Source organism: Agelaius phoeniceus, chromosome 5, assembly GCF_051311805.1.
Source record: "Agelaius phoeniceus isolate bAgePho1 chromosome 5, bAgePho1.hap1, whole genome shotgun sequence".
NCBI classification, from domain to species: domain Eukaryota; kingdom Metazoa; phylum Chordata; class Aves; order Passeriformes; family Icteridae; genus Agelaius; species Agelaius phoeniceus.
The window spans coordinates 66578117-66603833 of record NC_135269.1 but is presented as its reverse complement, the minus strand read 5'-3'; the positions used below and the strand labels follow the sequence as shown (position 1 = coordinate 66603833).

General features: G+C 48.3%; 1 protein-coding gene across 11 annotated transcripts in view; it reads right to left on the bottom strand.

Moving 5' to 3' along the window:
* FRMD4A (FERM domain containing 4A) overlaps positions 1–25717 on the bottom strand; it is a 369788-nt gene that overhangs the window by 129435 nt on the left and 214636 nt on the right. For 10 of the 11 annotated variants that reach the window (XM_077179219.1, XM_077179217.1, XM_077179215.1 and 7 more), the window contains one exon: positions 1752–1817. In XM_077179219.1, the coding sequence (XP_077035334.1) occupies positions 1752–1817 (66 nt within the window). Of the gene's footprint in view, positions 1–1751; positions 1818–18434; positions 18663–25717 lie in introns of those variants that run through there. The other variant, XM_077179222.1, reaches the window with a different exon arrangement.

Genomic DNA, 25717 nt, shown 5'->3' with positions numbered 1-25717 from the left:
TCAGTGGATATTCCTGTACAAGTGGGAGCACGGGGGAACTCAGAGATCTGAGTACTGCATGCAACAGAGGTTACTGCTTTTTCTGGGCATGAATTTTTCATCATCACCCTCCCGCCTTCCCCCATTCACACATTACTTGAAAACAGCAAAACGATTTGTTGTACTAATAAAATTCAACCATGGGTCACTTGCAAACTAGTTAGTGTGATTTACAGAGCAATTTGCTTCCTCTATTGATTACAAGGAATTCCACTGAAGGTGTGATCAAACACTTAGAAAAACATGATATCACGTGGCACCATTTCTGCTCCCTTGGAAGTGGACACGTTTTCCCACACCAGCCTTCTTGGCCTCCTTCCTGTGGTTTTTTAGTGTCATTGATCAAACCCCAAATAAGTAGGTTGGCCAGGGCAGCTCTCATAGATTTCCTGCAGTATATTTTAAGCTGTGATTATTAATATACTGAGCAGTGCTTTAGCAGAGCTATTCTCCAATAGTCCATTTTAATTTTTAATTGAACTAAGAAAAATTAGAAAAGGCATTTAGATGACACAGGAAGCCAAGTGCTGTGTCCTTGTGATGAAGGTGACTAAACTTTCCCCCCCAGCCAGCTGCAAAGCATCAGAGAACCTGGTGCAGCCTATGCAGAGACCATTGGTATGGTCTTTTGTTTTAATTAGTCATCCTGATTTAGCTGTTCTGGTTCCACCACTGGCCTGACTCACGGTTATCCAGGCACTCTCTGAACACACTATGTGTCAGGGGCAGCTGAGGGATTTCACCTCCTAGATGACTGTAAAAACATTACCCATTAACGGTTTTGTAGTGTTATTTTTAAGCAACTTTCCAGAACGTGAGGCTGAACGTGCTTCCTGTGATTCAAGTCCCCTCCAGCCATCCCCATTCAGGTGCTGGGCAGGATCCTGCCCCCCCTCCCATCTTATCAGCTGTAGCCAGGGCATTTGGGTGCTATGGGAAGTTTCATTTCCTGCTGCTTTGGCTGCCTCTGGAAGCCTTTGTAAAAGGAAAGACATTCTTCTAATTCTTGCTGTTAACCCGTTGGGGATCTCTGAGACAGGAGCCAAAATTGTCAGGAAAGTGTAGGATGCTACAGCTTTCACCAGCCATTCCTTACAAAGCCACCACTAGACTCTCATTGTTTCCAGTCTTCCTTCTTTTTTTTTTTTTAAGTAAAAAATAAGGCAGATGGAACATGGACTAATTTTAATACATATTTGTGTTTGACACATGAACCTACAAGAAATCGCTGTCTGTGGCATGACCACCACAGCATCTTCTGCTGCCAACCACATTCCCAGTGCAGGTGGGAGCATGGGCATAACCCCCTCTGATGTGCAGCCCAGCAATTTAGGATGGCAAGCAGAGAAGCTGGAGATATTTTAAGCAGATGCAATGCATTTCTCATAGCTAAGCACTGCCTCAAAAACATAGTTAAGAGATATAATAGTAACAGTGTCAAAAATGACCAGAGGTGCTTTTCTATCTCATTGGCAGGGACTGGGACAGTTTTGGCACAGAATAAAGTAAAAACATGTCTTGAATTAGTCCTTCCCACAGATAGGCCTTTGCAGATCCTTCCCAGGCAGCCCTACTGCAGCTTCCCTGAGCTCTGCAGGCAATCACAGCATGAAGCTGCTGAGAAAACCAGCTGAAAACCCTTTACTCTCCCCGCCCTGGTGAAAACCCAGGGCTGTAGCAAACCATCAAAAGATGAAATGTGCAGTTCCTACCTGAACAAGGAGCTCCAGCTTCCTGTCATCAAGGAGGTGCACTTGGCATCTGCGACCTTCTGTCATCTGCAAGGGAGAAGAGGAACATGTGTCAGAGTGTCTGGAGTCACAGCTTAGCACGTGGCTGCTGCCTTCCCCCAGCACAACTTGAAGCCTTTCATTCAGTGCAGTCCTTTTGGTTTGTGTTTACTTATTTCTTTTCAAATTAATCCCCCTTCTTTTGGCACCAGGGTAAAGAAAAGGCTGGAAGGAGAAAAAGAGAAGCCGCCCTGGTAGCTGTCATGGAGCGGTGTCTGGTGCCAGGAGGAGGGTGCTCCAGTGTGCACAGTGGGGGCAGCTTTGCAGCACAGGGGCCCTGATGTTTCATATTGAGGCCTCCAGCTCTGCAGCTGGCTTGGCTGGCAGAGGAGACATCCAGGCAAGCTTCCCCAAGCCCCTCAACAGCAGTGATCCAGCCATGCCACAGGGTCTGGGGAGCCAGGCTCCTCCCTGGGCTGTGCTGATGCTGCTCCCTGGAGTGGCACCAGGTGCTTGTTTGGCCCTGAATCCTGAAATGGGCTTGTCCTACCTGGAGTATCCTATTTAGGATGTACCACTTCTGACATCACTGTACTGGTCCAAAGGTGCTTCCACACCAGCAGTTTATTACAACAGTTAACAAATAATATCAATACAATTATTATGTGTACAAGACTTATATGAGATTTCCAAGGTCCACAGATTGGGGTTCTAAGAAATAAATGAGCTGTGGTCTGAGGGAACTCCTCTACAGTGCACCAAGCCCTCTCTTGCACAGAACACTGTGAGTGAGGAGCAACTACACTCTGCAGAGTTACAGATCCCAGCTCAGTCCCACAAAGCCCTTCAGAGACAGGCACAATCCCACTATCTGTTAATGGGATATGGTCAGCCTTAAGCCTCTTTGGCTCTTGGAAATCCCTTTCTCAGCATGACTTAGGCAGCACACAGGCAGCCCCCCAGGGTGGGCTCACCCTACAACGCTCACGCACACCTGGACCCACGTTGGCACAGACCCAGAGCAGCCCCACAGCTCAGCTTAGCCCCCCAGGGACCCACCACCTGCAACCAAGGCACCTTCCTGTGCTTTGCATGGATCCCCAGCTCAATTTATTAATATTGCCTGCCATGGTGAGTCCTAAAGTACCACCAGAAGTGAGCACAGAGTCCACAGGATCGCGGTGGGAGGGGGTCACAGGCTGCTGGAGACACAAGTGCTGCAGAATCCTGGGCATTCCTGCCCTCATCCATCACCTCTTCCTACCAGTGCCAAGCTGAGCAGAGAGTGAGAAGTGTGCTTGGGGGGTTAACTGAGGACAGCTCAGCTTTCTGCTCCAGCTCTGCAGGTTAAAAATCAGCTGCCCCTGTGGCTGATGGGGCTGGGTGTGCTGGCATCCAGGAGGCAGTGGTGGATGCTCCATCAGCAACTTTGCCCATTCAAGAATCCAGGCATTGTGTGGCCATTGCCACAGGATCTGCAACCTCAGCCATCTCCAGCAGCATCACCCTCATCCTGCTATCTCTCAGCACAGGAGCCCATCAGCCTCTTCTGGGTGCTTCTGTCCTCCCTCTTGACAGCTCTGTTCCACATCCATCTCTCCCCTTCCTGGTACCAGATTGAAGCCAGTCTTACCCAGCCCCTTCCACAAAACAGAGATTCAAGTATTCCAACAACTCTGTTGAACCTTAAGCTGGCCATTGAAGAGGCATAGTTTATTATGAGAAAACTTCTGTCAAAATGAGCTCTTCCCTTCAACTCACCCACAATTTACAATTCTGGAAGGCACAATCCCATGCGGTTCATGCAGAATTTAGCCCTTTTTGTTATTCACATCAACATGCCTCTACCCTGCATGCCAAATAACATCACCTTCCTTCTCTTCTTCCATCAGAATAACTGGAGCCCTGGCATTGCAGCCAGAGGAAAGCCTTGTAAAACAAGGCTTCTCATAAATGTCAACCAGTTACCGCCATGGCAATAAATTGTCTTACGAGAATTTCCTCCAGTAAGAAATTTTATGCAAAAAATAGCTTCTCCTAAGGTGCATTACTTGGTGAGCGAGATTTTTCACTATTAAACAGCTTTCAGCTCAATTGTAAAAATATGCCAGAGGCTCACAGAAGGGCTTTGCAATGGATTCTCCTGCTTGGAAGAGTTGTGTGGGTCATGTTCACACAGGCTTGGGGAACTGCAAGCTTCCTTCACTGGGCTTCCCCAGCAGATAAAACTCTGAGTGCCTGAGCTGTGCTTTGACATCTCCCTCATCCTCTTACTGTCACATATCCACTGCATCTCCAAGATGGGGAATATGCACTGATATGAGTTTAGCCAAGGCAAGAGATAAAGCAGTGAGTTCATTGTGGCGATGGCAGGGATGGAACACAGTCCTGCTTTCGTGTGTTGTGCTCCATAGGCTATAACAAAGTTGAAATATGAATAAAAGCAAGTGAAAGGGGGAAGAGGGAACATTTTCTGAGATGTCTGACTTTGTGCTCTAGTGTTTCAGCAAAGCACTATGGAGCTTCTTTAGCTCTCTGTACTTTTCCAGCCCAGAGTTTCATAACCCCTTAGTGCTTTCACTGCTAAAAGAAATCCCAAATGCAAACAGCTGGGAACATGAATAAATATCTGAATAAAGCAAAGCTCTGAAATGCAGCACATGATGGTTGACTAATTGAAAGGCCTTTCATGAACATCCCTTGAAGCTCAGCAGGTCCACAGGTTGGAGATCTGCTGCAGCATTTCCTTCCTCCAGCCACAGGGCTTTTCATTTGCCTTAGAAATGAGCAGTGCTTTCCAAGAGAAAAGAAAAGAAGGTAGAGACAGGTTTCCTACTTGATACAAGCTAAAATATGATGGTCCTGCCCTCCCTCCTTTCTGCTTTATTATTCCACCAGGTGTCTGAAGCCTACATTATGTGCTTTTTTGCATTGTTGGATCAATACAAACTCTGCTGGTTTGTCAGAGCAAGGAACAGGAGCATTTCAAAGCACAGCGAGAAGGCCCTGATTTAGCACAGCCTGTCTGGGTAAAAGATGCTGCCTCTGACACTGTGCAAATTGGCTGCTCTGCACTATCTGCTGCTCTGCTGTGCATGGGGCTGTGGCTTGCTCCTGCAAAACCAGTCAGGGAATGCTTTCTGCTTCCCTGTGCAATCAGAGAATCACAATCAACACCAAAGCCTTATGGATGGGAGCAGAAGGTCACCAGAATGAGCTGAGAGTTTGGATGCAGGGAGGGAGACCACAGGACTGGATTGAGGTTCTCCCTTCCCAAGGCTCTTACCCAGAGAAGGATGGGGAGAACTAAGCTAAGAGGAACTTGAACTAAAGAGGCACCAAGCCATAGCTTTTCCTTCACTTTGAAAAAGCAAAATCCCAGCAAAGGGACAAGAAACAAGCACAACAAGGTTGAGCAGGCTTCCTGACAGAAGTGGAACTTGATGTGGCAGGGAAACAGGGGAGTTGAGTCCTGACCAAGTCCTGGTTTTCACAGTGAGCTCAGTGAGATTTCCTGTACCAACACAGTCCCCACTTTCCTTCTGGAGGTCAAGATCCCTCTTCCCTAACTCCAGAAATTAAAAAGCCAAGTTCAGCCTAGCAGTTGAGATGCCCTTGATGCTCAAAGCAGAGAGAACACAAACATTTCAAGTGAGGTGAGACAGCTCCTAGTGGGGTTCCATGGCTATCCCTGCTGCTCACTCAGCTGCAGCTCTGCCAGGATGCTGTATCCACAGCAATCCCTCAGATTTCCAAAGCTTCTCAAGACATGTGAAGAGGTGGGAGTGTGTTACACACTCCTGAGTGCTAACAGTTCACCCATATGGCAGCAAGCTGCACGGGCTGGGTGTGAATATGGGCCATGAGCATCTCATGGACCACACTTAGCACAAGCTCAGATGGAAGTTTTGCGCCAAAATGCAGAACACATTTTTTCCCCACCCAAAGCAGCTCAGTAACTCATATTTTTATTCTGAAAATCTGCCACTTCTTTTAGTGCCTGCACATGCAACATGACCCCCCAAGAGCTTGTAGAACTGAGCATGAGTGCTTTTAAAAAGCTCTGTCATTTATACATGTGAGTGTGTAGAGATAATTTATCTTCAATACCCAAACACAGATACTGCTTTTAAGGCATGTGAAGACCTGAAGCAATGTGTTTGTGTGGCTGAGGAGCTGCAGTAGTCTGCAGGAGGGCTGACTGTACACAGGGCATGCATTCTTTCTCTGCTCCTTGGCTTCTGCACCTTGAGGACAGAAAATCTGATCCTGACCTTTGCAAAACATTTTGAGGTCCATCAGTGACAGCAAGTCCTGACATATACGTTTGTTTACTCTAATACAGAGATGCTACAGAAAGGAAATCTGTCTTGTGGTTACTCATGGGATCTTCTGAATTGCAGCTGTTTTTCTCAAGGAAAGGACGTTTTAGTTACCTTTATCACAAGACTTTAAATCTCCTTTGGAGGCTTCTACCCAAATATTTACACAACGGGTTTCCTAGGGAAGGCAGGCTGGCGGTTATTTTGCTTTGTGCCATGAAGTGCTCTGATGATTGCCCTCCTCTCTATTCATCTTCACTGTAACTCAAACATTGTCTCAGAGAATCCTGTAAACTGTCTGTGACACAGCCCCAAAACCTCCACAACGCTCAGCTAATCCCTGTACACCCAACACTTTGTCACTAAATTATCACAACTGCCCACAGAGCTGCTCCATCCAACACAAACAGCCAAGGTGATGGGAGGAAACAGCTCCAAAGAGAAACTTTCCCTTTCAGAATGAAAAAAACCCTCCTGGTGAAAGTACTGTCACACTAAATAACTCAAAGGCACCAAATGCAAATGCTATTTACAATGTCAGTTCTATAAATATCCGTGGCACGTTTCATTAGCCGGTGACTGCAGGAATAAAGAAGAATGCAGCATTTTCTTCCTTGAATCACATCAGAAATTATAATTGGAGGCAATTACTGTGCTGAATCCACAAAAATCTGTGTCACTCTGTCCACTGTTTGGACAGAGCTGCTGAAAGGAGATAGAGAGAGATGACAGCCCACTGATTACAGTAAACTCTTAGATTAAACATCCTGCTCCCACTTGACCACTTCTTACCGCCTTCTCATGCTGGCAACTCCTAAGCTTGTTGAGAGAGAGAGGGAGGAAAAGCAGTGTGTTTTTGATGTCTGCACAGCTTTGCACATGTGGCAGCACTTCACTTTGCTGAACTGAGGCCAGTCTGGCAAGCAGCTGCCTGCAGCACTGACCAGCACTGCCTCTTCATGTGCCTGCATCCATCTGCTGTCTCCTGTCCTACACTCACACTTCAAGACCCTGGAGGAATGGACTATCTTTATTTTTATGCCATGTGTTTGCAGAGCATCCTCCCCGTTGCTGGTCTGCATCTGCACCTAATAAATGTTACTGATGGTGGCTGGGATGAGGATGGCTGTGAGTGTGCAAAGAGCTGAGCCACAGGGCTAACCCTTGATGGGGAGCTGGGAGGAGGAGGAGCACTGGCTGGGCTCTGCCCTTGGCTTGTTTTTGCAGTCATAGAATCACAGAATCATTAAGGTTGGAAAGATTTCCAAGAACACCAAGCCCAGCCTTCAACCAAACACCATCATCCCCACTAAACCATATTGTGAAGTGACACACCTAGTCCTTTTTCAGACATTTCCAGGGATGGTGACTCCACTTCCCTGGAAAGTCTATTCCAATGCTTAAATCTGGTCCTTTAGGTGTGACTCTATGGGATAGATACCTAATGAAGAGGAGGAAGACAACTATTGGTGCAAATCTGGTTCACCTGTCCCAGCCATGGGACTTGGCCAGTGCCCTGCACTGGTGAGCACATCACCATGGTCTGCAGCACTGCTCATGCCATCCCCTGGTCCAAGACCAAAGCCCTCACACTCACTTCCCTGCTCTTCCTTTTCACTAAAATGGACAATATCTGAGGCACCTGTGCCTTGGTGGCTTGAAGCTCTAAGGATGTGAGACAGGAGAAACTGTTATTTCTCAATACAGTCCTCATTTTGACTATTTATTTCCACAAGTCTTTCCTAGATAAATGATGAATAGTAGTTTGTGTTATTGTTTTTTTAAAAAGGCAGAAAAATTATTTTAATTTGGCCCATTACTCCTGGCTTGTGAGCAGAGGTCCATGTAGCCTGTCCTGTCTGCCAAGATCAGCAAGGCAGTTCAGAACACGAGCTGAGCTTTCTGAAATAAGCAGTACAGAACCATGGAATGGTTTGGGTTGGAAGGGACCTTAAAGACCATCTAGTTCTAACCCTTGTCCCACAGGCAGGAATGCCACCCACTAGATCTGGTTGCTTAGAGCCCCATCCACCCTGGCCTTGAACACTTCCACAAATTGGGTATGAAGAAGTAGGAACCCACTAGACACTTTTTGTGTGTGCCCATTAGGCACTTTTTAATTCAAATTTGTTCATGCTATTATTTCTTATGGGAAAGGCTATTTGGTACTCTGGAGAGGTTAGCTGTAAGCCAGTTGTTTTTTCCCCTGGGAAGGGTACCCCAGCTGTATTCTCAGGCACTTGCCACCTTCTAGCAGTACTTTGGTAAAAAAACCAAGATGTTGCATATTCAAATAAACAGGAACAACCTTTTAAGTATTCCATTTCAAGGGAACTTGGTGGCAAATGGAGCTTTGAAGCTGAGAAGAAAGGCCCCAGAAATATGCTGTAGAAATGGACGATGGCGATACAAAGAGAGGTAGCCAATGGCTGATGCATAACCAGACTTCACCCTCTAAAGCAGTGTGGGTTTCCCTGCTATGGAAGTGCTTTGTGGCTCTGTGAAATGCACTCACAGTCCACAGCTGGATTGACTGGCCAGAAAACAGGAGCTGACGATGGTGCAGCACCTCCCACAGGTTTGGTAGCACCAGAGGAACGTATCGCGTGCGAGGCCTTTGGCTTTCCCTGAGAGCTTCTTTATCCCACTCCTTGAAAATAAATGTCCTTTCCAATGAATTAGTGAATGGAGGCAAAAGTGTCAAAACCATGGTTACAGATACAGCTCCTAAAGTCCTCTCCTATCCCACATGAAGGGAGTGGTGCTCGGCATTACCCATTGCATGGGGGAACTGCACAGGGATGTGTTTCAGAGGGGTGGCACCAAGTGATGCCATGATTTCTGCCAACACTCATTTGTCAGGAGAGGGGAGAACAGCTTCAGTAATTAGAAAGCAAGAGTCCTCCTGGAGAAGGGAGGTGGGACAGTGTCAGCTGGGGTGTCGCCCTGTCGGAAGCACCGCTGGGACGGATGGCGCGACCCAGCCATTGCGTGGATGCTGACACGGAGCAATGGGACAAAAATTAAGGCAAGCTGCAAGCTGAGTGACCTGGTGACTTCCCTGTTTTGTCTTAGGAGCGGACAAAAGAATTCCTGGCCTGCCCAGGGGCTCCTCGCTTCCTCCACACAGCTCTTTCCAGCCTTGCTCGGGCTCGGCATCACCCAGGGACATCTGCACAGGTTATTTTTCAGGCTCCCCCTAAACAGCACTCAGCAAAAATGCTCTGATTCAGCAAAGCCCATAGCTGTGTCCATAAATCCCCTTTATTTCAGTGTGACATAAGCAAGTGTTTAAGTGGCTTACTGTATCAGGGCTGAAATGAAAAACCCTCTCCTACGGTCCTTAAGTCCATTTACAACATCAAGCAATAACTCTCAGGCGAACTTTAAAGCCGGGAATGCCGCGTCTTAACCTCAAAACACTTGGTGCTTGAGCCGTGTAGTCAGAATGAAATCTAATTCCAGCACCACGTTTTAAACCGAGCAGGGCATTACCCAGCAGATGTCTGAATTACTGCTCTGAGCGTGGCCAGCCCCAATGGCCTGATTGCAGTTATATCCTGAGATAAGAGAGTCCTTTCCTGGACAGACCAGCTTCCTCACCAGAGTGGAGGCTGGGCTGGCTCAGGTCACGTATTGTTTTCTTTCTTGAAAATAATACAGATCTAAATCTGTTCAAATACAAAGGGAAGCAGAAATTCTTGCACCCTCCCTGCCCTGTGATGTTGAGGCAGGAGGAGAGGGCATTCCCAACGCAGACTTTTTACTATGACTCCTTTGCCCCTGTAGCTCTGTCCCTTCCCTTTCTTGGCAAGAAAATAAACCATTTGCCACTGTAAAAATATACCAGCTTCCAAGAATTATCCCCACTATTTACAAGGCAGGAGTGGAGAGTGTAGGAGTTCTGATATGGTTGGTCAGAGCATCCTCTGAGCTCTGGAGCTGGGGCTGACCACAGGGAGGTTACACAGTCTTCAGTATTATTTATTATTTTTAGTCTAGAGTATTCACTGGTCACAGATGTCTTAAACCTTACAGATTTGAAACACCTTCTGCACACAGCAGAAGTGTGTTTTGATAAACCTTGACTCAGCTGCTCAGTTGTGCAGGTGGTTCACCATGGTCACCTGCTTTGGGGCCAGCATTTTTAGGTCAAGAACATGACCTAGAGCTGTTAAAATTTTGCCTCAAATTGGGATATTGTAGCTGTCTCCGCCTCTTTTGCTTGGGAAGTCCATGTTGTTCCTACAGCCTTTCTGCACGTGCAGCAAGCTGGCTGGACCCACCAATGGATGAAGATATAAATAATAAATGATAATGCAAAAGAGGCAGCCCAGCTGCTCCTCCTCCCCCCAGCTTGGGGCTCTTCCCTGCTGGCAGCACTGTCAGGCAGATGAGTTTTGAATGAGTCAGGGGATGGGGTTTCCATCCTCTCCCAACAGACTTCCCTGCACAGCCTCACAGACCTGGAAGATCAGCTCCTTCCTGGAGCCAGCACCAAGCCCTGGTGAGAGAGAAAGAGCTACAGTCCTGCTCAGAACTCCATCACTTCTTACAGAGCAGATGATGAGCTGCTCACATTTAGGGCATCTTTGAGTCTGGTGAAACCACTGGATCCACATGAAACCACTACAGCCAAAGGGTTGCATCCTATGGGAAGTAGAAGGGGAATGGCAAGGGCAGCCTCATTCCACCCTACAGACCTTGGGACTGCTTGTCCAGACTATGCTATTCCTCTGCATGCCAAAGGAATGCACAAAGACTGAAAAACTGCCACTAGCACAAGAAAAAAACATTGCAAAAATAGTCCCCCTCATACCTCTGGTAATGAGACAACAGGTAGATAATCCTCCTTGCTGCCAACTTCCCAGTTAACACCCAAAATAACTTGCCCTTTACATAACTTCTCCTGATCTAACTCAGCTTAGCCAAACTCTGTGAACATCTTTATTTGGTGATCTTTTCTTTTTGTATTTCTCCCAGGGTGAACTTATTTTCTGGATAATAATCCCTCTAAGGCAAGTTCTGCAGTTTCATCCCATGTTTGCATACGAGAGCTGTGATCCATCATTTGGGCTGCCAGTCCCTAATGCAGCCCAAAGAAATAAATGTCAACAGCAGAGCTAAAATGGGAGGCCCAGAGGGAAAGAGGATAAAGGATCTCTGGTGTCTTTGCACAAGGACAAGCAGAGTGGTCCTGGCACAGGTGCTTCAGCAACTTTTGAGCATAGCTGTGCTTCAAGAAAACCAAGATATGCCTGGGAAGGGTCTTGCTTCCCCTGGACGAGCTCTGTATTCACTCTGTTTGCTATGCACAAAGGACACAAAGGGAAAATGATGTAAATTATCTACGAGGAAAATCCTTTACCAATGAGGGACTTGATGCCTTTATAAGTCACAAAAACTTCTTTGCAGGGACTCCTGGTCATCTTCTAGTTCATTCCTTTCCATATTCTGCAGCAAGAACTGTGATGCATCATAGGATAATGACCATGTGGCAAAAAAGTACCTGGCAATAGGTTATTTTTACTATTATTATTATTATTTTCCCCAAAGGTATTATCATGTCTGTTAATCTCTCCTCCATCTGACATGTTAAATTTCTTTCAAACACACATAAAATTTTAATTTTTTGTACAGTTTCACACTTGAAATGTGGCATACTTTCAGCAAAATGTTCCAGATATCACTTGTTTGTGCATGCAGACAGGGTGTAATTACATGAGAGCATTCAAGTCTTCTGGGAACACATTCACAGGAGGTTTTGTTTAGTTATAGAAGAAAACAGGACAATTTATTTGCTATTGAATCTAATGTGATTTGCCAGAGGAAAAAAAAATCAATGTGGGTTCATAGAAAGATGACCAAAGTGACCCAAGGCAGTGGAAGTGATAGTATGTGTGAAATATTTCTAAAGGACAAATGAAGATTTATGTCTTGAAGTGTCCTTTTAGTGCTCATTGGGTGTTTTGTAGCTGGTGTATCACTGAGCCTTGGGAGGTGTGAGTGGTGCTGGCCTGGTCAATGGGGCCAAGGCTCTGGGCACTGCATCACTCAGGTGCTGTAACAGAGCAGGTCAAGGGAGAGCACTGAGCAGTGTTAGATACAGCACATCACAGAAAACACGCTTACAAAAGCCATTCCAGATGTGAAAGAACTAAAAAAAAGGCTAAATGTTAATCTGTGTACAGAACTGTTGGTTTTGTTGGTTTTTTTCCCCCTTCTTGTTTTGAATAACACTCCAAGAACTGATATGCTTCCAGTGGGAAAATATGTCACCGGGTTGTTTCCAGCCACTGCTAACCAGCAGGTCTGACACACTCTTGATGTTGGGAGCCAGGGCTGTGGCTGTGCCCGGGCTGGGCAGCTGCCAGCAGCTCTGCCTGAGCAGCAGCAGCAGCTGCCAGGGTCAGTGCAGGGTGGGCATCATCCCCCAGAGCTGGGTTTCACAGGCAGGACGGGTGAGATGCAGAGCACATTCAGATGACAAGCAGCTGACTCATCCTCAGAGATGCAGGTGTTTGCAGGACCAGTCCTGCTTGCAGGAGTCTGGTTTGGTGCTTTCTGCTCCCACTTTGCTCCTGAGTGCAGGGCTGAGACATCTCCCAGGGCTCTGCCTGCACACCCTGGATGAGGGATTTGAAGGGGTCCAGCCTGCTTTCTCCAGGCCTGACAGCTCCTGATTGTCCATATTTAGCATGTCATGAGATGCCCTGATGCACAGATGACCTGGTCTTGCTGCACCAATAGCCAAAGAGTTCTCAATACAGGTGGGGCAATATCCTGGCATTAGTCAGGCTGTGAATGGGGGTATAAACATTTGTGTTTCTGGGGAGGGCTAGAGCTCAGACTAGCCCCACTCAGGGCTCAAGCAGGGAAAACTACTTTCAGGAGACAGCCTGTGCTTTTATACCCCCAATCACAGCCTGACTAATGCCAGGATATTGCACCACCTGTATTGAGAATTCTTTGGCTATTGGTGCAGCAAGAGCAGGTCATCTCTGCATCATGACATACTAAATATGGACAGTCTGTAACCTCTGCAGAGGAGAGACCTGAAATAAACACTTCAACACAAACCTTTTTTTTAACCACATGCCTCTGCTTTTTAAGAGCCAGGGAAGGATGTTCCTTTCTGGAACTAAACTCAGCAGCTCTTTAGTGCTATGAAGAATCGATGCAGAAGAGTTAAGGAAGAGAAGACAAGAGGGAACAGCCTTGATGCAATGTCTGCAAACTCAGCAGCTGGATCTGATACCTCTGAGCTCTAAGCTCCCAGGATTCAATAGATTCAATATCCATTTTGGAGCAGCCTTCTGCTGTGTACACAGTCAGCACTGCCTGTGACAGGGGACTGAGAAAGTGAGGACACAGCCCAGCACTGCTGGATGTACAGATTTCCCTCAGAACTGCCATCAGCACTACCAGAGCAATTCAGAAGGCACATTCCATGGTGCAACACAGAGGCAAAGCAGACTTGGTGCTTCCTGGCAGTTCTCCCTGGTCTTGGTGAGGAACAAGTCCCTTCTCCCAATTCCCACCACTTCCTGCAGCACAAGCCCAGGTGACACCTTCATTGGCTGCACAACCACCCCAGCAGGGATTGAAGGCATCCCAGGGAGCCCAGCCCACTTCAGATATAACTTTCTTCTCTTTTGGATGTTGCAGTTCAGAATTGCAGAAGACGGTGGAAGTCACCTTCCAGATTTATTTTCCAGCATGTTTTTACGCTGGGGGAGGATGTGTGTGTGCACAAAGGAAGCACTGTGTTTGATTACACATCCCCTAAATCATCCCTGTCCCCTTGTGTGCCCCATTTCACCAGGAAATGAGTGTGTGAGCACACACGTGGCAGCCACGTGTTGGGATGATGAGTGTCTTCACAAAACCCTGGCTGGGGGTGGCCAGCACAGACATTCCCCCTGCACAGCGAGGACAAAACCTTGCTTAAGTGTGGAAAAAGCTCAATCCACACTCCCCTCTCCAGGACAGGAGCCACGTTTCAGATTTTGTGCTGCCTTTCCAAGCTGCTCACTTGATGCAGCAGCTTTCCATCCCCTGCTTGTCCTGCATAAAGCCAGGGCTGCTCCACCATCTGCAAAGCCCTTCCCTGCAAGAAATGTTTCAGCTGGGAAGGATGGGATGCCAGCAGTGCTTACAGTGTGTGTGGCACAGCTGCAGCCACGTTCAATCCCACACGGCCAGCAAACCCAAACAAGGGTGGGTTTATTTTGATTGGGAGATCTGGAGACTTCTAAGAAGAAAAATAAATAAATAATCCAAACACTAGAGGCTGAGCCTGGTGGGTTGGCAAGCCCAACAGCCACTGTCAAAATGTTAGGCATTATTACGTGTGGAAGTGTACATACAAAAGGATTTCTCTAGCCAAAATGGGAATATCAACCTCTTTTTGGTTTGCAGCTTTCCAGGATATTTTCATTGGACCTTTTTACAGTGAATTTAAGTAACAAGAAGTCAACTTGCCTACCTCTTTTTTTGCCTTGATGACTTTTCCCAAAGATTACTACACTAAATCACACCTCACCCCACCAGTGCAGACAGAGGTGAAAAGATAATTTAGCTTCCCACTAATGATCTTTTCTTGAGTGTGGGGACACAGCAACTGTTCCACACTGTGTGAAAATGTCCCAGAGAAGCTCAGGACAAAAACAGAAGTATTGTCTATCTGTTAGGAAAGGAGCAGAGTGGGTTGTAAACAAGAACATTGTTGGTGGCACTGGGAATCAGATGGTCCCAGCTCCTCTGGCCTCCTCCCACTTTAAGGCTGGGCAAGGGCTGAAGTCCCACCTTACCCACAGAGAGGCACCCAGGGCATCTGGCACCAGCCTTGAGGCCTCAGAGGAGTATCAGAGGAGTATCACACAGCCATGAAGCAGAGGTGCACTGGGAAGGGGAGGTACATCAGGGTCTTCTACTTTTTCTGGCAGGCAGCCTACCAGAGGCAAACACAGGCAAGGAGTAAACCTTCAGGCTGACATCCACTCGTGAGTAGGTGGGGTGCAAAGGTGACTTGGAGCAGAGGAGACAAGATCAAAACTTGTGTGCTTGCAATTCATCAACATGAAAGTGCTCCCAGAAGCTCAGCACTGATCAAATATCTGTCTGGGGTCCCTTCTCAGTGTGAGATCAGAGAGAAAAGCAATCAAAGTCATTTTTGGTCCTTGACAAGGTTCATCCCCAGAAAAGAAGACAGAGACTCCAGCTCCAGCTCATTGTGCAGCCTTGCCAAATTGTGGCTTTCTAGGACATAGCACATACTGAGATTTACAGGAGGGCTAGGGATTAAGTTTTTACAAGTCTGGGAGGGAGCAGAAGAAATATCAGTGGATGCTGTCAGCTGCAGTGGTCCCCGAGGCCATGCTGGGCAATGCACTGCTGGCTTGGGGAACCTGAGAGAGGCTGGGACAACCTGGGATTTGGAGCTGGAGGAGGCTTGTCAGCAATTCCATCACAGCTTAACCTTGTCAGACCTTGCTGCCTGCTGGGCTGCCGTGCTCTGCTTGCCCTGGGGCTGCAGGGCAATTCTCTACTCCAGCTGCTGGAAGGAGCAAGCCAGCAAGGATGACTGGAGATTGGCATTGCTGAGTGACCTTGGGAGCCAGCTGTGCACCCCATCCTGTGATGAGGCATGGGGATCATCCCAGGCAGCTACAGCTACCTGCTCTTGTGGCTGACCCCATGGCACATCCCCCAGCTTCCCATTCCCCCAGCTGGGCATTTGTGGGGTGGCTCCCAGCTAGATGGAGATTCTGGGTGCAGCTCAGAGTAGCAGAAACCTTGATTTCCTCAAACACAGAGAGTTTTGAGTAAAAGACACCCAAGTTTCCTGAGAGCTGAGCCTAAGTGTGCATCACAGCAGCCCTTGCTTGTCCCAGCAATCCAGCTCACAAGAAGTGGGTCATACAGAGCCTTTCTGCATCTTCAGGGGACACCACTAAGCCCTGACCCCAAATTTGGTTAATGCTGGATCAACACGCTCCTTAATACCTTCCCCACGTGTCACCCCCCTTGCAATGCACGTCCCTTCCTTCACAGTGCTAACAGATTGCAGCTTGAGACTTCAGTGACTCCCCAGCCCTTTTCCATTTTCCCTAATAAAGCATTTTCTGCTTCATCCACACCTGCATTTTACTTTGGCTTTACTTTAAGCTTTACTCAAAACTGATTCAAGGCTTCTGCCATTGCTCACCCAGTAACAGTAGCAACAAAGGGATATGTACCACTGCAATTACCTGTGATGTGTGGGACAAGATTCCATGACTTGGGAAGTCTTCCCCAGGCTTATGTCCCTCTTAACAACACCCAGTGCACTAGCTGAAGCTCTTGACCTGGCTGAACACTTTGACAGGATCTCTCTGCACCAAGTGATGCTGCATTGCTGTAGGGCCCTGAGCAGCCCAGTGCTGTGACCAGAGGTATCATCAAATATCAAGTTGCATTTTTAATGCAATAACCACTCCAGACATGCAACAACAGAACCACCAGAAATAGTCTAAAGGAGACAAGAGTAGCTTGCCCAAAAGGGTTGTGAGTGGCTCACTGGTGCATCTATGCTCAAGATGAGAGATCCTATATTTTTAGCCTGGGCATTTAGAACAAAAATTCACTGAAGAACAAAATGCTTATTTTTCACATGCATAAATCCACATGCTCTGCTCCACTGGTGCACTTCTCCCTTCTGTGGGAACTGATCACACAGCATGATGGATGGGCAATGCCAACTCCTTCAGCCTGTTTGGTCCTCTGAGGGACACAGCTGACCTTAGCAGAGGCACAAGGTGGTACTGAGCTGAAGACCCTTCAAAATATCCCCTCTTGTACCAAGAAGCAATAAATCCTTGCCTCCTCATGCTTCTGCCACAGCCCCTTGCTCAGCAGCACAGCTGGGCTGCAGAAACCACCCCTCCTGCAGAGCGTGGCACATACCTGCCTGGCACTGATGCTTAAAACCACCTTGCAGATATTAATATTTGGAGGAGAACAGGCCACCTGTACCTTGTGCCAGGAGAGCCGAGCCCAGCAGCAGCTCTGAGCCACCAAGCTGAGCCCGGCCAGGGTCGGCATCACGGTCCAAGTGAGAGTGCAGGCAGCAGCCCCCAGCCGGCCTCTGCCATCACCCCAAGGAGAAAGGGGCCAGCCAGAGGCGTTTGGCTCCCTCGGGAATTCTCTGGTGCCTGGCAGGCAATTCCAGGCAGGGAAGATGGCACAGACACCCACGCCCGTAACAGAGCCCTCCATGCACGGGGGGGGATGCGCATCAGCCCCTGGGTACCAGTCTGGAGGGGAGCGGGTCCGAGACACCCCGAGATCCAGCTGGAGCTGGGCAGAGCCGGGATCCAAGCCCTCCCGGTACCCGGGGCACGAGGAAAGCCCGGTTCAGCTGAGTGCATGGATGCAGCGCTCCGGCACAGGCACCACACCCCCTTCGCCGCTGGAAAGGGCGAGCGGTGCCGGCGTTTTTGTTCAGGACAAGGTTTTAAAACCCCAAAGCAAACCAACAAGCTGGGAGTTCAGCTTTCCCTGCGACCTCACTTGCCTGCGAGAGATTTGCTAGATAGCTCCGCATCTGTGTGTGCCGTATTGCTAAACCGCTGCCAGCGCTATTATTAGAAACAATTGTCTCTCCTGGAAATTTTATGGAGAGGTTTGAAACAACTTTTCTGCCGCCCTCCGCAGCAGCCAGCGGGTAACAATGCGGCCAAGAACCCTCCTTACGCCGAGCCAGCCCGCAGGGCGTGCAGATGCACTCCCATACGGGCACACTTTGGAAGCAGAGCTGCACACATTTGTCTTTTCCAGCCCTGAATCTGGAGCAACTTTTCTATTCCCGACTCACGAAAAGGTGCGCATGGGGAAAGGAAAAACAACCCGGGGGCTTTCCCCTCAGCGAAGCCCCCGGCTCTGCATTAAACTTGCTGCAGCCATTTGGGAAGGGAAGGGAAGAGAAGGGAAGGAGCAGTCCATCTTGGCAGTCAGTGGGGACAGACAGCCAGACTGCTCGGGAAGGGGGGAAGGAATCACAGCTCCGGCTCCTCTCCCCACACACATACACACACACACACCGTCTCCTTCCCCCGCCGCCGCGCTCGGCTCCGCTACTCGCCCACCGAACCCAAGGGCTTGGGGCTGGGGATGGGTTTTTTTTGAAAGGACAGGCAGAGCAGCTGCTGCCCACATTTCTCTCCGTTTGAGGTAAATGGAGGGAGGGGGCGTGGAGCAGCCCGCACACTGCGGCTGGGCTTTCCCCGGGGGCCGGGGCTGCGAGGGGAGAGCCCCGGCCCGCCTCGCCTCGCCTGCCCTCGGCAGACAAAGACCCCGTTACCTTCTCCGCTGCCTCGGCGGCCCCGGCGGCCCCTCAGCTCCGAGCCCGGCACCAGCGCATCCCCTCCGCACGGCGTCTCCAGGCCGCGGCTCTACCGCCCCGCATCCATCGCCGCCGCCGCTCCGCCGCTGCCGGGGGCGCGGGATGCGCGGCCCTGCCCTCCGCTCCCCGCCGCTCCTACGGCCGGCCCATCCTCCCTGCCGGCGTGCCGGAACCCTCCTTTCCCCCTTCTGCTCCTTCCCTTTCCCCGCCTGCCGGCCCCCGGCTCCTGCGCGGCTGCGAGGCTGCGAGGCTGGAGCCGCGGAGGGAGGAGGAGGAGGAGGAGGAGGGGGAGGAAAGAGGAGGAAGGAGGGAGGAGGGCAGCGAGCAGCAGTTGGCGCTGGGTCATGTGAAACAGATGAACCTGGCTCGGGCCTGCCAACATCTGGGCTCCCCCTCGCCTCTGGGAGGAGGATGAAGGGATGAAGGGATGCGGTGTTCACCCCCCTGGCCACGCGTGCACACCTTGAGATGATAACGGAGAGAGGCGAGAGCAGCGGGGATGCTCCGAGCAGAGCCCCGGGCCCCGAGAACCCGTGGGGCTGGAAACAGCAGTTCCTGCCAGGCTGAAGCCCTGGAAAATAGGGCAGCCTCCCTTCTGATGATTTTTCCCCCCTGGTCCTGGCTGGGTGAAGGGTGCAGCTTGTGATGGTGTAAAAGAGTGGGGATGCTGCCCAGCAATAGAACATCTCTACAGATTGCAGGAGAGTAACCCTCATGCAAGGGTGTCACTATTAAATAATTAGATCAGTCAAGAAAGATTGTGTGGGCCTGCAAAAAGTGCTGATTTGTTGATTTAAACATGCACAGCATGAAGCACCCACACCATGAAGTAACCACGCCTGTAGTTAAAGCTCTGGCTTGTTCCACTGCTTTGCCCCTCCATCAGTATTTTCTCTCTGGGACTGGGGTTATTCTCACTGGGTAAGAACCAGAGCTGTGCCATGCTCTGGAGCAGACTGGCTGGGAGAGGTTTGCTTTGGAAGGGGAGGTGTGGAGGTGAGCACTTTTCTTCATTTGTTTTCAGCTGGCATTCATGCCACCATGAGGATGCTCATGGTGAGGGTGGATCTGGAGCTTACGTGGGATACAGGGAATTTCCCTCTTTGCCCCACAGGAAGATGACAAAGTCACTCTCCTGACATGGTGGTGGTGAAGGAGCAGATTGTCTCATTTTAACTGGGGATGATGCTGGGTTTGATTTGCTGTCAGACTCAAAGTCAAGACCATGAGTCTTTATGTACTCTCTAGACATAAAGGGGCCAGTGGGCTGCAAAGTCCTTCTGGATACAACAACCAATGCTAGAGCAGGAGCACAATTCCCTCTCCTGATTTTAAGGGCATGGGCATAAACACAGAGCTGTGCATGCAGCCCAGGCAGGCTCACCCACCCAGCTCACTGCACCCAAGGGGATGGCTTTGATTAAGGGGATAAATATTGAGGCAGTTCTGACCTCTGGCTGCTGAGAGTTAGGACCAAGTAGCTGAGGTGGCCCAGCCCTGCTCTGGAGGCGATCCCAAGGTCAGGACCAAGAAGCAGCAAAGGTATCCATCCCTTCTCCAGGGGATGCAGGCTGTCCATGGCTCCATTGAAAGGGTAAAGATTGTGGATTTATTGGTTCATCTCATCCACATGTAAATCCAGCTGCTGAATCAACACTGAGGGGCAAACCATCAGAACACAAACTGCAAAACCTCCTGGAATTTTAAACCTACTAATTTCAGAAAAAATAAAACTTCAAGTTGGCTCCCAAAGGCTCTTCTGCTCTTTCCTTCAGCAGAGGACACAACATATCTAACATATCATAACATAAGGAGGTTCTGTCTGCAGTGCTGAAGAAGAGCATGAACCCCAGCAGCAATTCAGGCCTGACCCTGATTAGAACTAGCAAGGAAAAATCACCTTCCCATATGAAGTACCATTTGTAATAAAAATAAGTGTCTTGTCTAAATGAAAATGGATAAAGGAAATGTAGCAGGAATTTCTCCCACTATTGCAGGAAATGTTAACACATCCTTTTGGGTAAGTGCTGCTCGTGGGGCCTTGGATGGGTAGTGAAGATAACATCCTCTAGGCACCTGATGGAGTTAACAGTTTAGAACTTAGAGATGGGAACTGTTTCTTATAATGTGGAAAGATTACTCAACCACAAAGAGTGGTTATTCCCTAGAACTGGACAAGGGTTTTGCCCCAGCTCCTCTCATTTATTCATTGCACCCTTCTTTCCTAGAAAAAGTGGCCAGATCTGGGTTTCTTCCCTGGTAAAAAAGCCATTCACCTCATACACATTCCTCTCCAAATTTCCCAGTTATAATTCAGCAGCAGCAGCAGCAAAAGTCCTTTTCTTCAAGGAAATTCCATAATCTCACAAAGTCTCTGGAGCTGGCACTACCCAAACAATACACCCTGGCAGCAAACATCCAGTCTGGAGGCAGCAAAGCTGCTGTCATTGCAATGATGACAAGCAAGGAATGGCCACGCTTCTCCCAAGCTGGTTCCTATCGTGGCAAGTCCCAAAAGCTGAACAGCAACCCATATATTTAACTTTGACATCCACAAAATCCAGCTTCCAGCAAGCAGATGCCTCTGTGCCACAATAAAAACATGCTGATAATAAAGCTAGGAGGAAACACCATGGCCTTGTGCTGGAGAATTACTGTTGACAATTCATTCCCACTCTCGTTAGCAAAGATTAAAGAACCAAAATACTTTACAGGGAACGTGGTGATAGGACTGTGGGTGCCATCAGAATGTGTGAGCTGTTACATGAACATTTCTAGTAGTTTCAGAAAAGCTTAATGAATACTGTCTACCCCCAGAACTGCATTAATTAGCACTAACGGGCTGGAGGAGATGTCATGTCATGAAGTAATATTCACACTTACTCCATGATTTGCATCTGTAAGAGGTGCAGTGCTTTACAGAAGTCAATGCCATTTTCCCCATATGGCACATCTGAAAACCCATGGAAGGTGAGGAAAATGCTTTCAAAGAACATTCAGGATTTGCTGAAGGTGTCTAACTGCCTGCCTCCCTGTGGGAGGTGTTCAATGGCCTAACTCTCATTGATTGCACAACTCTTAACTCTTGGTATTTGAGTGGCAGTAAAAGATTAAAAAGCCTCAAAACTTAAAAAGCAACATGGGCCTAAGTAACTTGGGAGCTGAAATCCATTTCCAGAGATGATTTAAGCTGTTAGGCATACAGATTTCACTGTAAATCAATGCAGCTGACTTATTGTAGCCATGACAAGGGTCAGCCAGACCTAGAAAATGAAATGTCAGGTTAGCCTGTGGGTTAATTCATATGGTCCCTCTGAAATTCATGGTATAAAATGGTCTTACTGCTCATGAGCTCTGATGTAGTTTGGCTGGAGAAGAAGCAATGGCATCACCTCTTTTCATCTGAAACAATCTGTGTCCTCCATACACTGAATAGGCCTCAGTATTGGGAGGTAGAAAAGACTAATGTGACCCAGTTGGTCACCCAAGCCACCAGGCTGCCCTCACCCCCTTCCATGGACCAGGGCCAGCAAAAAAGGGATGGAAGGTTACGTGTACCACCACCAAGCCTGTCCCCATCACTCCGTTTTCCTCCGTAACAGGATTTGTGACCTTGTGACAATGAGTGCTGAGGACTTTGGAAACCAGGTGGAAGGCACAGGGATCTCATTCAAAAAAGCAAAATGCAATTGCTCAGAGCAGGACTTGACTCATAACTGAGTCTGGACCTCTAAATCATGGGGATAGGGCACATGCAACACCAGCTGTCATGGCACAGCGTGCTTCCGACCGGGAAGGTCTCCAGGTTTGCTGGGTGAACCACGAGATGTTTCCAGTTAAGCCTTTCATAGAAACACTTCCCTTCTGAGATGAACTGTGGGTGTTATTCCCTTGTCATGCTTTCATTAATTTCCAGGACAATCCCTTAAGTAATTGGGGCACAAAAGGCGGGGGGAAAGGGAGAAGCAGGACTTTAGCTTTGGACAAAATAAGCCTCCAGGGCGTCTGATTAATTTTCACACAGACTGTACTTAAAGGGTCTCAGAGAGCTGAAGAGGGAAGGAAGCAGACCTCGACGTTCCCAGAGAGCTGGTGCAATAAATCCTCCCTTCATTAGGCAAGGGAAGTGCATGCTGGCAGGATTATTACGCAGGGAAGCAAAGCTGGGTCCCCACGAGGCAGCTGGAAGGGATGGTGGGGACAAGCCAACTGCAGCTGGTTGGTGCCATGACCCTGGGCTGCCAAATCCTGCCTGCTGCCTCCAGCTCCAGCCTGGGGCTGCTGTGGAAAGGGACAGGAGCCACGTGTAAGTCGCCTGTGTCCCAGTTAGCTCTGGGTAATCCTGGCATCCGAGAGGCCAAACAAAGCAAACAGCTCAAGTGTGCATAAGGGACCAAAGAGGAGCCTGGTGTGCCACCAGCCCTCCCAGGGTCACCCATGACTCAGTGGAGTGATGCTGGAGACAGCAGACAATCCTGCAGTTCCTTCCTCTTTGCACCCACCTGGGTCTGGGACTGAGAAGAAGAAGGAAGGAAATCTTCTGATGGAACGTGCTGTGAGCCATGCCTGTCCTTGCAGGAGGAATAGAAGGGATGAGGGATTCCCCTCCTTGATGGAGGTCAAGTCCTCACAAATCCCTTCTCCCCTGGGGTAGAGGGGACACGTGCTTCCCTTTCCTTCAGAGCTGAGCTAAGCTCTGCCTCAGAAACTTCTTCCTGTTCACAGAATACTGACATTTTCACCTGAAATGGCTTGAAAACAAACCAATGCAGGAAGAAGCAGACATGGCAGGGGCCCCTTCCATCTGTAAAAAGGGATTGGTGGTGGTGGAAGATGGAGAGGCCTTTCCCCAGGGGAGGAGCAGGAGCTGCAGATGCTCATGGTGCTGGCAGAGAGCACTTTTGGCTGGGGGGCACCTGGAGAGATGCTCTCAGACCACCAGCATGGCTACAGTGCAGGCAGAATTAAAATGCTACCAGTAAGGGAAAACCTCTTTCATGCAAAGGCAAGGGAGCAACCTCATCCATGCAGGGGAACTGCTGAGCAAATGGCCAGTGAAGGGCAAGGACCTGAGAGCAAGGCTGGAAAAAGGCAAAATTATTCTCCCCCACGCTTTCCTCAGATGCTGCAGTTGAGTGGTGCTGGTGAAGGACAGCCAGAAGCCTCTTTGATGCCAAAAGGCAGCTCAGGTAATTGTGAAGGACATCAAATGAATCAGCTGAGTGTGCCAAGCCCAAAAACGTGCCTCCTGTTAGGCAAAATCTACATGCACTTCTTGCACTGAGCTACATAATGAAGTACTACTCTCTTTTGCACAGAGGAATAAATCAAACTCATTCTCATTTGTTTGGCTTTTTGTACTGAAATAGACTTTGTACTTTGCATGATTTCAGATTTGAAGAATATTTTTGTAGTTTTACACTGCCTTCTACTGAGGATTGCAAAACTTACACCACTTAGAAAAGCTTTCTGTTTCACATTTTGCAGAAAATCCTGAGAACATTTCAAAATGGCATTGAAATAATTATGAAAATATTTTTCTAAACAAATGTGGCAAAAATAAAAAGCCACTCAGACAATGTTTCAGTACATAACTGCAACCTTAAAGAAGGGCTCAGGAGATACTAAAGTGACACACTAAAATGAAAATTTTAGCAATTGAAATAAAAAGTACTGCAAGCTTGCTTTCCAATTTCTGTTCCTTTTTGGTTATACTATTTTATTTCTTTAAGTGTTTTTCTCTACTCCATTTCTTGCCCACCAAACAAACCCAGGGAAAGCTCCTGTAGGTGTTAGTAGGGGGTAGCCTAATTTCAGATGCAGGTGTGGTTTTGCAGGTAACCTTTTCTTATTGAAAGTTTTCACTGCCTCTGTGAGGCAAGATCATTACCTCAGCTGAACAGATGGGAAAATGGAGTCATGGAGAGATCAATTTACCTGGGTAAGATCCTGTACCCAATTGGGCACAGAGAGAGGGGGAGAGACAGACTTGGGAATAAATCACAGGCCTGTGACACCAAACCCTTTGTGCTGGCTCGAGACCCCTCTTCTTCCCCAGCTAATGAATCGGTGATTAACAAAGGCTGCTCCATTTCTGACAGTTTTATCAGTGATTTCTACTTTGCACTTTTTTTAATCTTTATGAAGCAATCCCCACAAAGAGAGGAAGGGAACAGAAAATAAATCTTGGAGCAAGTAAGGCCTCATGTCATAAAAGTGCAGTGAACAGATCTTGTATGTCAGAAAATATTTATCTGACCAATAATGTTTGTATTTAGAGCCAGTCAATAACAAACACCCAAATTACATTTCATATGAAAACATTTTAAATGGGCTAATCTCTTCTAAATAAACACAGAACCAGCCATAATGGTGCTCTGCTAGAGCAAAGGCTCAGTGTTCCTTGATTTATTGTTTAACTTGAGTCTGATTGCTGCCTATCTGATGTCTTTGGGAGCATGTCTTTATTGCTCATCTGAAAACTATTTCCTTTTCATTACTGAGGCACTCCAGGATAAACCCCAGCTCTCCTGACACCCTGTCCAGGGTGGTCACCACAAAGACTGCTAACCCTCAGCTAAGGAGACTGAAGGGTTTGATTAGTTCACAAAAAGCTGCTCATTTCCTCTCTATACACAGTGGTGGTCTGGCTTCTGAGCATCCCGGGGTCTTCACCAACCTGGGATGTCCCTGTGATGTCTAACTCTGTTTGCACGGGACACACAGACCCAGAGCTGCTGGAGACCAGCCCTGAGAAGGGCAGGAGAGCCTGGAAGTGTCCCAGTGATAGGACTCAGCAGTCCTTGCTGCTGTCTGGGACACAAGAGTTGAGTATTGATGCCTTTTAGTGGAGTCTTTATGTCTTTCACCTAATGACTGGCCTTGCAGACATTTGTGAGGCTGTAGGATAAGTGGAATAGATATTTCCTCCCAAAAATAAGATGAGAAACTGAAATTCATATGTCCTAGGGAGGTCTCAAACCACAGAGCCTCTGCATTAAAATGGTGAACATCTTACCCTTGTTGCTGTGGGTTCAAAAATGCTCTCATCACTCAGCCTGCCATCCCCTGCTCCATTTCTGCAGGAAAGGATGGATCAGTGCTGATTCATCAAAACTCATCATTATACATCTAATCCTCACTTTGAGAACCTCTTCAACCTGTCTGCCTCAGAGGTGAGATGTGGGAGTTGCACTGCAGTAGCACCTTTTCCCCATGACCACCTTGGCTGCTGGCAGTGA